At 45.4% G+C, this 12,992-nt stretch overlaps 1 protein-coding gene across 3 annotated transcripts in view; it reads right to left on the bottom strand.

The window, feature by feature from the left end:
* Positions 1–772: 772 nt before the first annotated feature.
* The window catches only part of TSPAN14 (tetraspanin 14), a 140,540-nt gene continuing 128,320 nt past the window's right edge, over positions 773–12,992 (bottom strand). For all 3 annotated transcript variants that reach the window (XM_030203276.1, XM_030203277.1, XM_030203278.1), the window contains exon 9: positions 773–1,690. In XM_030203276.1, the coding sequence (XP_030059136.1) occupies positions 1,631–1,690 (60 nt within the window). In that variant the 3' untranslated portion in view covers positions 773–1,630. The remainder of the gene's footprint in view (positions 1,691–12,992) is intronic.

Genomic DNA, 12,992 nt, shown 5'->3' with positions numbered 1-12,992 from the left:
AAAGATTAACCAATTTCCACTCTTCGATATTCAGACAATAGCTCAAAAATTACAAAACTGCTTTCACCATTTCAATGCAATTTTATTCTTCACCAAGAATAAAAATGTCCAGTGTTGCCAAAAATTGCTTCCACTAGTGGTCTTGTATCTGTATAAGTAGAGACTCGAATTTTCAAAAGTCCAATGAGCTACAAGATCAACCAGTTCATGGTGGCCACCTTTTCTACTAGTCTCTCTAAAATACATTGGTGTTTTATTGCTACCAATGTTCTCATCTTTAACAAAATAAAGCAGTTTTGCTTATCCTATTTGTAGAATAAAAAAAGTTAAAAAAAAAAATCAAGAATCACAAAATGCATGAGGCTAAAGACTTAAAAACAACACAAAGGTACCTCATGATGGATAAAGGCCAGATGGTTGTTCTGTGTTTGCCCATTCAGAGCTCAATACCTCTTCAAACACAAGGGAAAGTCATAGCTGCTGAAGGTGACATGGGATTGTGTGTTCACCAGTACAAATCCTCCACAATGTCTAACATCTGAACTACTGAATCTCTTAATTCAAGTTACTCTTGAAAAGCAACATTGAAAAGCGTCTGCATCCTAATAGTCTAATGCATCACAGTTATAAAATATTTTTTCTATAAAAGCAAACTATATCCAATGGGACTTTTAAGAAATGTGATTTAACAATTACAGTGGTAAAGTAAGATTCAGATCTCCTGGGAGCTTTTGATTCAGCTTACAAAGATTGTACAGCATCAAAACAGATCCTCGTTGTATTGTGTCTTTTATTTTCACAGCTCTCATTCGTCAAAAACAAAAAGCTTGTCCTCTGTCATCACTCCTCTTTAGACTATCACACAGTATAGACATTCAAATGGGAAGTCTGACTTTACAAACTAGAGGAGACTCTTAGCATTTCTAAGTTTTATGACAAGAAATTAGAATCATGCTTGGCCAATTTTTTTTTGGAAGCTGCACCAGGCTAAAACAAAGGAAGGAAAGACCAGAGGAAGGGACGGATTCAGTTATATGAAGCACCAGCAGATTAAATAATTTGTCAAAAATGACTCAGTCAGCAAGCAACTGGCCAAAAGGAAAACCCAGCTAGGGTCTCTCCAGTGTCACAGCTCTGAGCTATCAATCACTAGACACAAAGAATTTGCTGCCAAAGAAAAGTGACTGCTTGGCTTGTCACCATCTTTCTGAACGGATTTTCTTACCTGCTGGTGCAAAGTATGACAATGATTTCACTGAAAACACTGCATCTATGGATATTGAGCTGTAATCACAATGTGATATCTGAATGTACATTAGAAAGTTAGCATAGTCAGGGACTAAACCAGTGGACACCTTGAAACCAGAAGGACATTGTTGGTCCTGTTTTCAGAAGATTTCATTTCTGCTCCTTCTGGATTTCAATAGTTGCACCAGTAACAGGTCACAGAGGCTGGAACAAAGAATCCTGAGTGCTGTACCGGAGGTTTCTCCAGTTGTCAAAGACTTTAACGATGCAGAAGAGCAAGAGATGTATGTTCCAAATTGAGACTGAATATCAGGTATGTTTCTTTTCAACCTGAAATGAGCCTGTAGCAGGAAACACTTTTAAACTCAAGTTCGTATATGCGTTATTCTTTGACAGCCTCAATATCAGATATCAGAGTCCTGGCCAGGAAAATTCCAAATATCTGTAAAGAAAAAAAAAAAAAACAAAAGAAAGAAATGTTAAAAATACTAGAGAACCAGCCCATTTAACTTGGAATCAAACCCTGGTCTTTCCCAAGTAGCACTTGTGTACCTGAGCTAATTAGAAACTGAAATATTATTAACCTATTACTTCCCATCCCTGGAGAATTTCACAACTGGCACACTGTGATAGAAATACAAGTGTAAAAGGGAATGTTTTCCCAGTATAGAAAATAGTTGGGATAGGCAAGTGCTCCCATAAATGGCCTACAGGACATCCTGCAATCAGCAGGATGATTCAACAAGCCATTCTTAGCTGCTTGATCCAGTGCCAGCAACAGGGGGCAGCAACAGACGCACTGCTCACTGCCACATATCAGAAGATATCAAAGGGGAGACTGTCCCAAGGGAGTTATGATGGAAGGGACAGATGAATGCCTCAAGGGGGTTCAGAGGAGGAAGGTATGCCAGGATAAAGTGAACACAGCATACATAGAAGGTTGAGAACCACAGCTCTGGGATGAAATAAAGCAGACTAAAGTTACAGATACACCTAGTGGGCAGTCACAAAGGAGCATGCAGGAGATTATATCCTATATTCCTGGTTATGGGTGTTTGCAGCCGTACTAGGCCTGTGATAACAGAAAATACTGGAGACAACATGCATTCCAAAGACATCAGAATGAGAAGGATAGGAGTCAAGCAGGATAAAACAGAAAACATTTTAAACTATGATGAAAACCACAAATACGTATTTTATAGCACAGCAAATAGTTCCTGCATTCAACTTTTACAAACAGCAAAAGCTGGACTTGGCATTAGGGTTCTTTATTTCTGGTCATAAAAATATAACTGTATTCAAAGAAAAATGACCAACAGAAAATTAAACTACTTGGGAAACTCATTTTACATCATAATATACATTTTTAAGCTGAAATATGTGGATTATAGACTTCAGCAAAGCCAAAAAAAAAAAAACAACCACCCAAAGGAACACAAGCAAAAAGCAGCCACAGAGTAAGTGTGACTTACCACCACAGGTATCCAGTTTCAAAACAATTACCACTATAGGTATGTAATTTCAAAAAATGGGGAAATTTCTGGCTATGCTTTATGGTTCAATAAGAAATAACACCACAACCAGGTAGCCAAGAAGCTGACATAGCTCCATTCTTCTGAACCCTATATGATCTTTTCCTTAAGAACTCTTCAGACCACTTAATCACCTTGCTAGCAATACCTAACTCATTAAGCCTATAAAGAATTAGCGAGTGATCTATAGCATCAAAGGTCACTGAAATATCAAACTGTAGGAGAACGCTGACCACCCCTACTCAACATATCTTTAATCTCAGTGGTCAATGTCAGTAACTGTGTCTCAGTACTATATAAAAGGCAATATCCATTTTAAGAGTATTGTAACAAATCATTATTAAAAATAAAATCACACAATTGATGATAAACTATGAACACCAACAGTTTAGATTGCCAAGGAATGCCAGCTGCCAGTCTGTAATTATCAACTATAGTCAAATCTAACCCTTAAAGATTTAGGTATACGGATAAGACAATCCTTGTGTTAAAACTCTTCTTCCCTCAACGTTCTTTTAAAGTTCCAACAAATTTGCACAAGTTCATTCAAAAAAGAAAGGCAATAACCTTGACGCATTTGTAATAGTTATATCACCTCTTTATGCCTTTGTTTAGGGTTGTACTTGCAAATGAATCAATGTTAAAAAGCTCTCTGGTGAAAACCCATTTAAAATTTTAAAAGTTAAACAGAGCTTAAACATTATTCAAGCCTCAACAGACAACCAGTACAAAGCGAATGCTACATACCTGTAGAAGGTATTCTCCGAGGACAGCAGGCTGATTGTTCTCACGAATGGGTGACGTCCACGGCAGCCCCTCTGTTCGGAGATCTTCACTAGCAACAGCGTTTGCTAGCCCTCATGAGCGCATGCACCGTGCGCATGCGCGACCGTCTTCCCGCCCGAACGCACTCGTGTTCGTCAGTCCAGTACATAGCAAAGACATAGACAAGGGAAGACACAACTCCAAAGGGGAGGTGGGCAGGTTGGTGAGAACAATCAGCCTGCTGTCCTCGGAGAATACCTTCTACAGGTATGTAGCATTCACTTTCTCCAAGGACAAGCAGGCTGCTTGTTCTCATGAATGGGGTATCCCTAGCCCCCAGGCTCACTCAAAACAACAAACAGGGTCAATTGGGCCTCACAAGAGCGAGGACATAACTGTGATTGACCTAAACTTATCCAACTAACTGAGAGTGCAGCCTGGAACAGAATAAAAATGGGCCTAGGGCGGTGGAGTTGGATTCTAAACCTCAAACAGATTCTGCAGCACCAACTGCCCGAACCAACTGTCGCGTCGGGTATCCTGCTGAAGGCAGTAATGAGATGTGTATGTGTGGACGGATGACCACGTCGCAGCCTTGCAAATCTCTTCAATAGTGGCTGACTTCAAGTGGGCCACTGATGCCACCATGGCTCTAACACTATGAGCCGTGACATGACCCTCAAGAGTCAGCCCAGTCTGGGCGTAAGCGAAGGAAATGCAATCTGCTAGCCAATTGGACATGGTGCGTTTCCCGACAGCCACTCCCCTTCTGTTGGGATCAAAAGAAACAAACAATTGGGCGGACTGTCTGTGGGGCTGTGTCCGCTCCAGATAGAAGGCCAATGCTCATTTGCAGTCCAATGTGTGCAGCTGGCATTCAGCAGGGCGGGTATGAGGACGGGGAAAGAATGTTGGCAAGACAACTGACTGGTTCAGATGGAACTCCGACACCACCTTCGGCAAGAACCTAGGGTGAGTACGGAGGACTACTCTGTTATGATGAAATTTGGTATAAGGAGCATGAGCTACCAAGGCTTGAAGCTTACTGACTCTGCGAGCTGAAGTAACTGCCACCAAGAAAATGACCTTCCAGGTCAAGTACTTCAGATGGCATAAATTCAGTGGCTCGAAAGGAGGCTTCATCAGCTGGGTGAGAACGACATTGAGATCCCATGACATTGTAGGAGGTTTGATGGGGGGCTTTGACAAAAGCAAACCTCTCATGAAACGAACAACTAAAGGCTGTCCCGAGATCGGCTTACCTTCCACAAGGTAATGGTATGCACTAATCGCACTAAGATGAACTCTTACATAGTTGGTCTTAAGACCAGACTCAAGACAAGTGCAGAAGGTATTCAAGCAGGGTCTGTGTAGGACAAGAGCAAGGATCTAGGGCCTCGCTGTCACACCAGACGGCAAACCTCCGCCACAGAATGAAGTAACTCTTTTTAGTGGAATCTTTCCTGGAAGCAAGCAAGACCTGGGAGACACCCTCGGAGAGACCCAAGGAGGCAAAATCTACGCTCTCAACATCCAGGCCGTGAAAGCCAGAGACCGGAGGTTGGGATGCAGAAGCGCCCCCTCGTTCTGAGTAATGAGGGTCGGAAAACACTCCAATCTCCACGGTTCTTCGGAGGACAACTCCAGAAGAAGAGGGAACCAGATCTGACGCGGCCAGAAAGGAGCGATCAGAATCATCGTGCCTCGGTCTTGCCTGAGTTTCAGCAAAGTTTTCCCCACCAAAGGTATGGGAGGATAAGCCTAAAGGAGGCCTTCCCCCCCAATCCAGGAGAAAGGCATCCGACGCTAGTCTGACGTGGGCCTGAAGTCTGGAACAGAACTGAGGGACCTTGTGGTTGGCTCGGGTAGCAAAGAGATCGACCAAGGGGGTGCCACGCTCGGAAGATCTCGTGTACCACTTTGGAATTGAGCGACCACTCGTGAGGTTGCATGATCCTGCTCAACCTGGCCAGACTGTTGTTTACACCTGCCAGATATGTGGCCTGAAGACACATGCCATATCGGCGAGCCCAAAGCCACATTCTGACGGCCTCCTGACACAGAGGGCGAGATCCGGTGCCCCCCTGCTTGATGATGTAATATATAGCAACCTGGTTGTCTGTCTGAATTTGAATAATTTGGTGGGACAGCCGATCCCTGAAAGCCCTTAGAGTGTTCCAGACTACTCGTAACTCCAGGAGATTGATCTGTAGACCTTGTTCCTGGAGGGACCAACTCCCTTGGGTGTGAAGCCCATCGACATGAGTTCCCCATCCCAGGAGAGACGCATCCGTCATCAGCACTTTTTGCGGCTGAGGAATTTGGAAGGGACGTCCCAGAGTCAAATTGGACCGAATTGTCCACCACTGCATGGATTGAAGAAAACTGGTGGGCAGCTGGACTACATCCTCTAGATCCCCAGCAGCTTGGTACCACTGGGAAGCTAGGGTCCATTGAGCTGATCTCATGTGAAGATGGGCTATGGGAGTCACATGAACTGTGGAGGCCATGTGGCCGAGCAATCTCAACATCTGCCGAGCTGTGATCTGCTGAGACGCCCGCACCCAGGAAACGAGGGACAGAAGATTGTCGGCCCTCGCTTCCGGAAGGTAGGCATGAGCTGTCTGAGAATCCAGCAGAGCTCCTTTGAATTTGAGTTTTTGAACTGGAAGAAGGTGGGACTTTGGATAATTTATCACAAATCCTAGTAGCTCCAGGAGTCGAATAGTCATCTGCATGGAGTGTAGAGCTCCTGCCTCGGAGGTGTTCTTCACCAGCCAATCGTTGAGGTAAGGGAACACGTGCACTCCCAGTCTGCGTAGAGACGCCGCTATGACAGCCAGGCATTTTGTGAATACCCTGGGCGCGGAGGCGAGACCAAAGGGTAGCACACAATACTGAAAGTGCCGTGTTCCCAGCCGGAATCGAAGATACTGTCTGTGAGCTGGCAGTATCAGGATATGAGTGTAAGCATCCTTTAAGTGCAGAGAGCATAGCCAATCGTTTTCCTGAATCATGGGGAGAACGGTGCCCAGGGAAAGCATCCTGAACTTTTCTCGGACCACATATTTGTTCAGGGCCCTTAGGTCTAGGATGGGACGCATCCCCCGTTTTCTTTTCCACAAGGAAGTACCTGGAATAGAATCCCAGCCCTTCTTGCCCCGGTGGCACGGGCTCAACCGCATTGGCGCTGAGAAGGGCAGAGAGTTCCTCTGCAAGTACCTGCTTGTGCTGGAAGCTGAAGGACTGAGCTCCCGGTGGGCAATTTGGAGGCTTTGTGACCAAATTGAGGGAGTATCCTAGCTGGACTATTTGAAGAACCCACTGGTCGGAGGTTATGAGAGGCCACCTTCAGTGAAAAAATTTTAACCTCCCCTCCCCCCCCCCCCGACCGGTAGATCGTCCGGCACAGACACTTTGATTGCGGCTATGCTCTGCTGGAGCCAGTCAAAAGCCCGTCCCTTGCTTTTGCTGGGGAGCTGCAGGGGCCTGTGGAGGCGCACGCTGTTGACGAGAACGAGCGCGCTGGGGTTTGGCCTGGGCAGCAGGCTGGAGAGAGGGAGGATTGTACCTACGCTTATTAGAAGAATAGGTAACAGTCTGCCTTCCCCCATAAAAACGTCTACCAGTTGAGGTAGATGCTGAAGGTGTCCAGCGAGAGAATTTGTCGAAAGCGGTGTCCCGCTGGTGGAACTGTTCTACCACCTGTTCGACCTTTTCTCCAAAAATATTATCCCCCGGCAAGGAGAATCCGCTATCCGTTGCTGGAGCCTACTTTCCAGGTCTGAGGCGCGCAGCCATGAGAGTCAGCGCATCACCACACCTTGAGCAGCAGCCCTGGACGCGACATCAAAAGTATCGTAAACACCCCTGGCCAGGAATTTACGACACGCCTTTAGCTGCCTGACCACCTGCTGAAAAGGCTTGGCTTGCTCAGAGGGGAGCTTGTCCACCAAGTCCGCCAACTGCCGCACATTGTTCCGCATATGAATGCTCGTGTAGAGCTGGTAGGACTGAATTTTGGAAATGAGCATTGAAGAATGGTAGGCCTTCCTCCCAAAAGAATCCAAGGTTCTAGAGTATTTGCCCGGGGGCACCGAAGCATACTCTCTAGAACTCTTGACCTTCTTAAGGGCCAGATCCACCACACCAGAGTCGTGAGGCAACTGAGTCCGCATCAACTCCGGGTCCCCATGGATCCGATACTGGGATTTGATCTTCTTGGGAATGTGGGGATTAGTTAGCGGCTTCGCCCAGGTCACCAGCAATGTCTTCTTGAGGACATGATGCATGGGTACTGTGGACGATTCCTTAGGTGGCGAAGGATAGTCCAAAAGCTCAAACATTTCAGCCCTTGGGGCTCATCCTCCGTAACCACAGGGAAGGGAATGGCTGTAGACATTTCCCGGACAAAGGTCGCGAAAGATAGACTCTCAGGAGGAGAAAGCTGTCTTTCAGGGGAGGGAGTGGGATCAGAAGGAAGACCGTCAGACTCATCATCTGAGAAATATCTGATGTCTTCCTCTGCCTCCCACGAGGCCTCACCATCGGTGTCGGACACCAGTTCATGAACTTCTGTCCGAAGCCGTGCCTGCCTCGACTCCGTAGGAACATGACCACGGTGGGAGCATCGCGAAGAAGACTCCCGTACCGGCGGCGATGGAGCTCCCTCCATCGATGTCGTCGGGGATGCCGGTACAGTACGGGAGACCTCACCACGGACGAGGGCCCAGCTGTCGCCTCAGTCGTCAGTACCGGCGGCGCAAGCACCCCCGGTACCGGAGAAGGGCGCAATAGCTCTTCCAGGATCCCTGGAAGGATGGCCCTGAGGCTCTCGTTCAGAGCAGCTGTCGAGAGAGGCAAGGAGTCCGGTACCGGCGACGAGCTGCGAATCTGTCCAGGACGCGGAGGCGGTACCGGGCTGTCCACAGGGGAGCGCATCGACACCTCCTGAATGGAGGGTGAGCGGTCCTCCCGATGTCGACGCTTGGGTGCCGGTGCCACCGACGACCCAGAGCTCTCAGTACCACGTCTGGAAGGTGACCGATGACGATGTTTCTTTGCCTTCGCACGAAGCACGTCACCGGTACCTCCCGGTACCGAAGAGGAGGACGTCAAATCCAAACGTCTCCTGTGGGCCGGGTCCGAAAGAGGTTGATCCCTGGGGGCCTGTACCGCAGGAGCCCTTGAGGCAGGCGGAGACCTACTTGAGGGCTCACCGCCACCAGCAGGGGAATGGACAGCCCTCACCTGCACTCTGGAAGACGAAGCAGCCTCCGACGACATCGATACCACCGATGACCTCGGTATCATAGACGCTGGATCACCAGCAGAAGAGCTGGGTACCGCAGACGTCGACACACCGGATGAGGCCCTGAACAAAAGATTCCACTGGGCCAATCTCGCCGCCTGAGTCTGCTTCTTCAAGAGAAGGCAGAGAGTACAGGCCTGAAACGTGCCTGTCAGTGAGGGAGATAGTCCGGCTGCACTGGGTGCGCTTTTTGAAGCCGCTGGCAGGCTTCGAGGACATGGGCAGAAAAATCACGCCGGCGAAGTCAAAATTCACGATGATGGCTAATGGCACCAAAAAAGTTAGAAAAAACCCGTACGGGCGGCGAAAAAGGCCGCGCCCAACAACGAAAGGAAACTTACGGGAAAAAACTTGACGTAAGGGAAGTTTTTTTTTTTTTTTTAACTGAGAGACACACGACGGAAAAGACAAAAACCGGACACTTCCGAACGGAAGAACGCGGCGAAAAGATGCGAGGGGTCTTCTTGGGGCACAGACCGACCGAAAAACAGCCGTCCTGAGCCGCGGAAAAAAGAAGACTGATGAACACGAGCGCGTTCAGGCAGGAAGACGGTCGCGCATGCGCACGCGAGGGCTAGCAAACGATATTGCTAGTGAAGATCTCCGATCGGAGGGGCTGCCGTGGACGTCACCCATTCGTGAGAACAAGCAGCCTGGTTGTCCTCGGAGAACTCTATGAACAATGGAGAAATATGATCATACTTAGCCTTCTTACATACCAACTTGGAAGTAGTATTTTAAATTAACCCTAATCTAGACATCAATTTTGTTGAAATTCCCAGATAAAGAGAGTTACAATAATCTAATTGGGATAGAATTATTAACTGAACGAGTATTCTAAAGTGATCTTCAAGAAAATAAATTGAACAAGCCTCAACTGCTTAAGTTTAAAAAAAAAAAGCCTTTAACTACAGCACTGATTTGCGGTTCCATACTCAGAGAAGCATCAATACCTCTAATATTCTAGGTATCTTATCTACTTTCAGAGATTTTCCATCTGTAATAGGTATCGACATTTGAATAGATATCTGATTAGAACCAAACTACAACAGCTTAGTCTTATCAGTGTTGAGCTTGAGATGGTGTTAAATTGACCACCCTCTAATCTTCTCAATCGTATTAGTAATAGCGGCAAAATAAGCTGCGTTACTACTAACAAACAGAAATTAAAAGAAAAATGTCATTAGCATAAGAATAAATTTTCTCTCTCAATTCTGGGGTAACTGAACCTAATGAACTAATACAAATATTATATAAAAGAGGACAAATGAGTGACCTCTGAGGGACACCACTTGGGGGTTTCCAAAAAGAGGAAAAACCATCTTTGACAAAATATTGCCTATTTCTTAAGAATCTGATAAACCAATTAAAAAGACAGCACCTATGGCTCTAAACTCAGACAATTTGAACAACAAAAGATCACGATCCACTGTACAAAATGCCGCTGAAATATCAAATTACAGCAACACTGATCACCATTAATCAATACAAATTGAGGGGCCCTTTTACTATGATACACTAAAAGGTGGCTTGCTCTATGGCTAGCATATGGTTTCCCCAAGTGCTAAGGCCACTTTTAGCGTGGCTGAAATATGACCCCCATTTTCCTATTAATGGCCACATGCTACTTTCCCCATTAGCATGCAGCCATTAGTGCATTAGCACTTAATGACATCTATTTTGTACACAGAAAGGGCTCAACGCTAACCATGCGCTAATCAGTTGACATGCTGCAATGTAGCTGCACTTTCCAATTAGAACTCGGCTCACGTGCTCTCCGCAACCAGCGTGGGAAGCTTGCAGATGCCAGAACTACCGCAGGATGTAAGGACATAAGTACATAAGTATTGCCATATTCCGACAGACCGAAGGTCCATCAAGCCCAGCATCCTGTTTCCAACAGTGGCCAATCCAGGTCACAAGTACCTGGCAAGATCTCTAAACAGTACAATATATTTTATGCTGCTTATTCTAGAAATAAGCAGTGGATTTTCCCTAAGACCATTTTAATAATGGTCTATGGACCTTTCCTTTAGGAAGTCATCCAAACCACTACACTAACCTCTTTTACTACATTCTCTGGCTACGAATTCCAGAGTTTAATTACACGTTGAGTGAAGAAATATTTTCTCTGATTCATTTTAAATTTACTACTTAGTAGCTTCAGTGCCTGCCCCCTAGTCCTAGTATTTTTGGAAAGAATAAGCAAGCGATTCACATCTACCCATTCCACTCCACTCATTATTTAATAGACCTCTATCATATCTCCCCTCAGCCGTCTTCTCTCCAAGCTGAAGAGCCCTAGCTGCTTTAGCCTTTCCTCATAGGGAAGTCGTCCCATCCCCTTTATCATTTTCGTCACCCTTCTCTGTACGTTTTCTAATTCCACTATATCTTTTCTTGAGATGCGGTGACCAGAATTGCACACAGCATTCAAGGTGCGGTCACACCATGGAGTGAGACAAAGGCATTATAACGTCCTTATTTTTGTTTTCCATTCCTTTCCTAATAATATCTAACATTCTATTTGTTTTCTTGGCCGCCGCTGCACATTGAGCAGAGGGTTTCAACATTACATATCAATGATGACACTTAGATCCTTTTCCTGGTCAGTGACTCCTAATGTGGAACTTTGCATTGCATAGCTATAGTTTGAGTTCCTCTTTCCCACATGCATCACATTGCACTTGCTCAAGTTAAACACTATCTGTTATTTGGATGCCCAGTCTCCTAAGGTCCGCTCATAATTTTTCCATAATCCTCTTGCAAATTAATAACTCTGAATAACTTTGTGTTGACAGTAAATTTAACTACCTCACAAGTGACTCCCATCTCTAGATCACTTATAAATATGTTAAAAAGCAGCAGTCCCAGCACAGATCCCCAGGGAACTCCACTATCTACCCTTCTCCATTGAGAACACTGACCATTTAACCCTACTTTCTGTTTTCTATCTTTTAACCAGTTTTTAATCCACAATAGAACACTACCTCCTATCTCATGACTCTTCAATTTCCTCTGGAGTCTTTATGAGGTATTTTGTCAAATGCCTTTTGAAAATTCAGATACACAATATCGACCGGCTCACCTTTATCCACATGTTTTTTTCATTCCTTCAAAGAAATGTTGTAAATTGAGGCAAGATTTCCCTTCACTAAATCCATGTAGGCTTTGTCTCATTAATCCATACTTTTGAATATGCTTTGTAATTGTTTTTTTATAATAGTCTCTACCATTTTGCCCAGCACTGACATCAAGCTCACCAGTCTATAATTTTCTGGATCACCTCTGAAACCTTTTTTAAAAATCAGCGATACGTTGGCCACCCTCCAATCTTCTGGTATTATAAATTACATATTACTAACAATAGTTCTGCAAGTTCATTTTTCAGTTCTGTCAGCTGACATTAGTATCTCTCTGCTGCTAAGCACATGTTGACCCTTTGCTGTGCTGACCCACACGTGATACAGACACTATTTGTGGATACTGTAAACGACCCTCTGTAAGGAGCAACTAGCCCTGCTTATACAAAAAAAAAAAAAAAGCAGTCCTTATTTAGTTCTGAGTAACCTTCTCCTGCTTTAGACTTAGCCTGGCCTCAGAATGACATCCTATAGTATATCTCCTATCAAACTGAGCTCTCTTTCATCAAGCACTGCCATTTCCTCCCCTCCCCCTCCCCACTGACAGTTTGAACTTCGTGGGTGTGGCTTGGATCTCTTTCAGGGAGAGAAAACTAACAACTTATAGCAGCAGCAGCAGCTTCAGAGAGCATTTTCCATCTCACAGATAGGCTGCAGAGAATACCTTCTCCTGCTTTAGACTTAGTCCCGCCCACCCCTAGAGTGACATGTCTTATATAACCTCCCTATCAACCCACTCATTACTTTTACCTCACCCATTTCTATTCTTCTATCACCTTCTCCCACTACTCCAACCAGAGTTACACCTAATCACACTGACCACCCTTCAACATCTTCAGTCCTTCTGTGACTGTTCTCTTGTGCTTGACTGCTTAAATATTAAATGCTTTACTTTTTGTCTATTTAGATTGTAAGCTCTTTGAGCAGGGACTGTCTTTCTTCTGTGTTTGTACAGCGCTGCGTACACTTTGTAGCGCTCTAGAAATGTTAAAT

Source organism: Microcaecilia unicolor, chromosome 5, assembly GCF_901765095.1.
Source record: "Microcaecilia unicolor chromosome 5, aMicUni1.1, whole genome shotgun sequence".
Lineage (NCBI taxonomy): Eukaryota > Metazoa > Chordata > Amphibia > Gymnophiona > Siphonopidae > Microcaecilia > Microcaecilia unicolor.
This window is presented reverse-complemented; position numbering and strand designations above follow the sequence as displayed.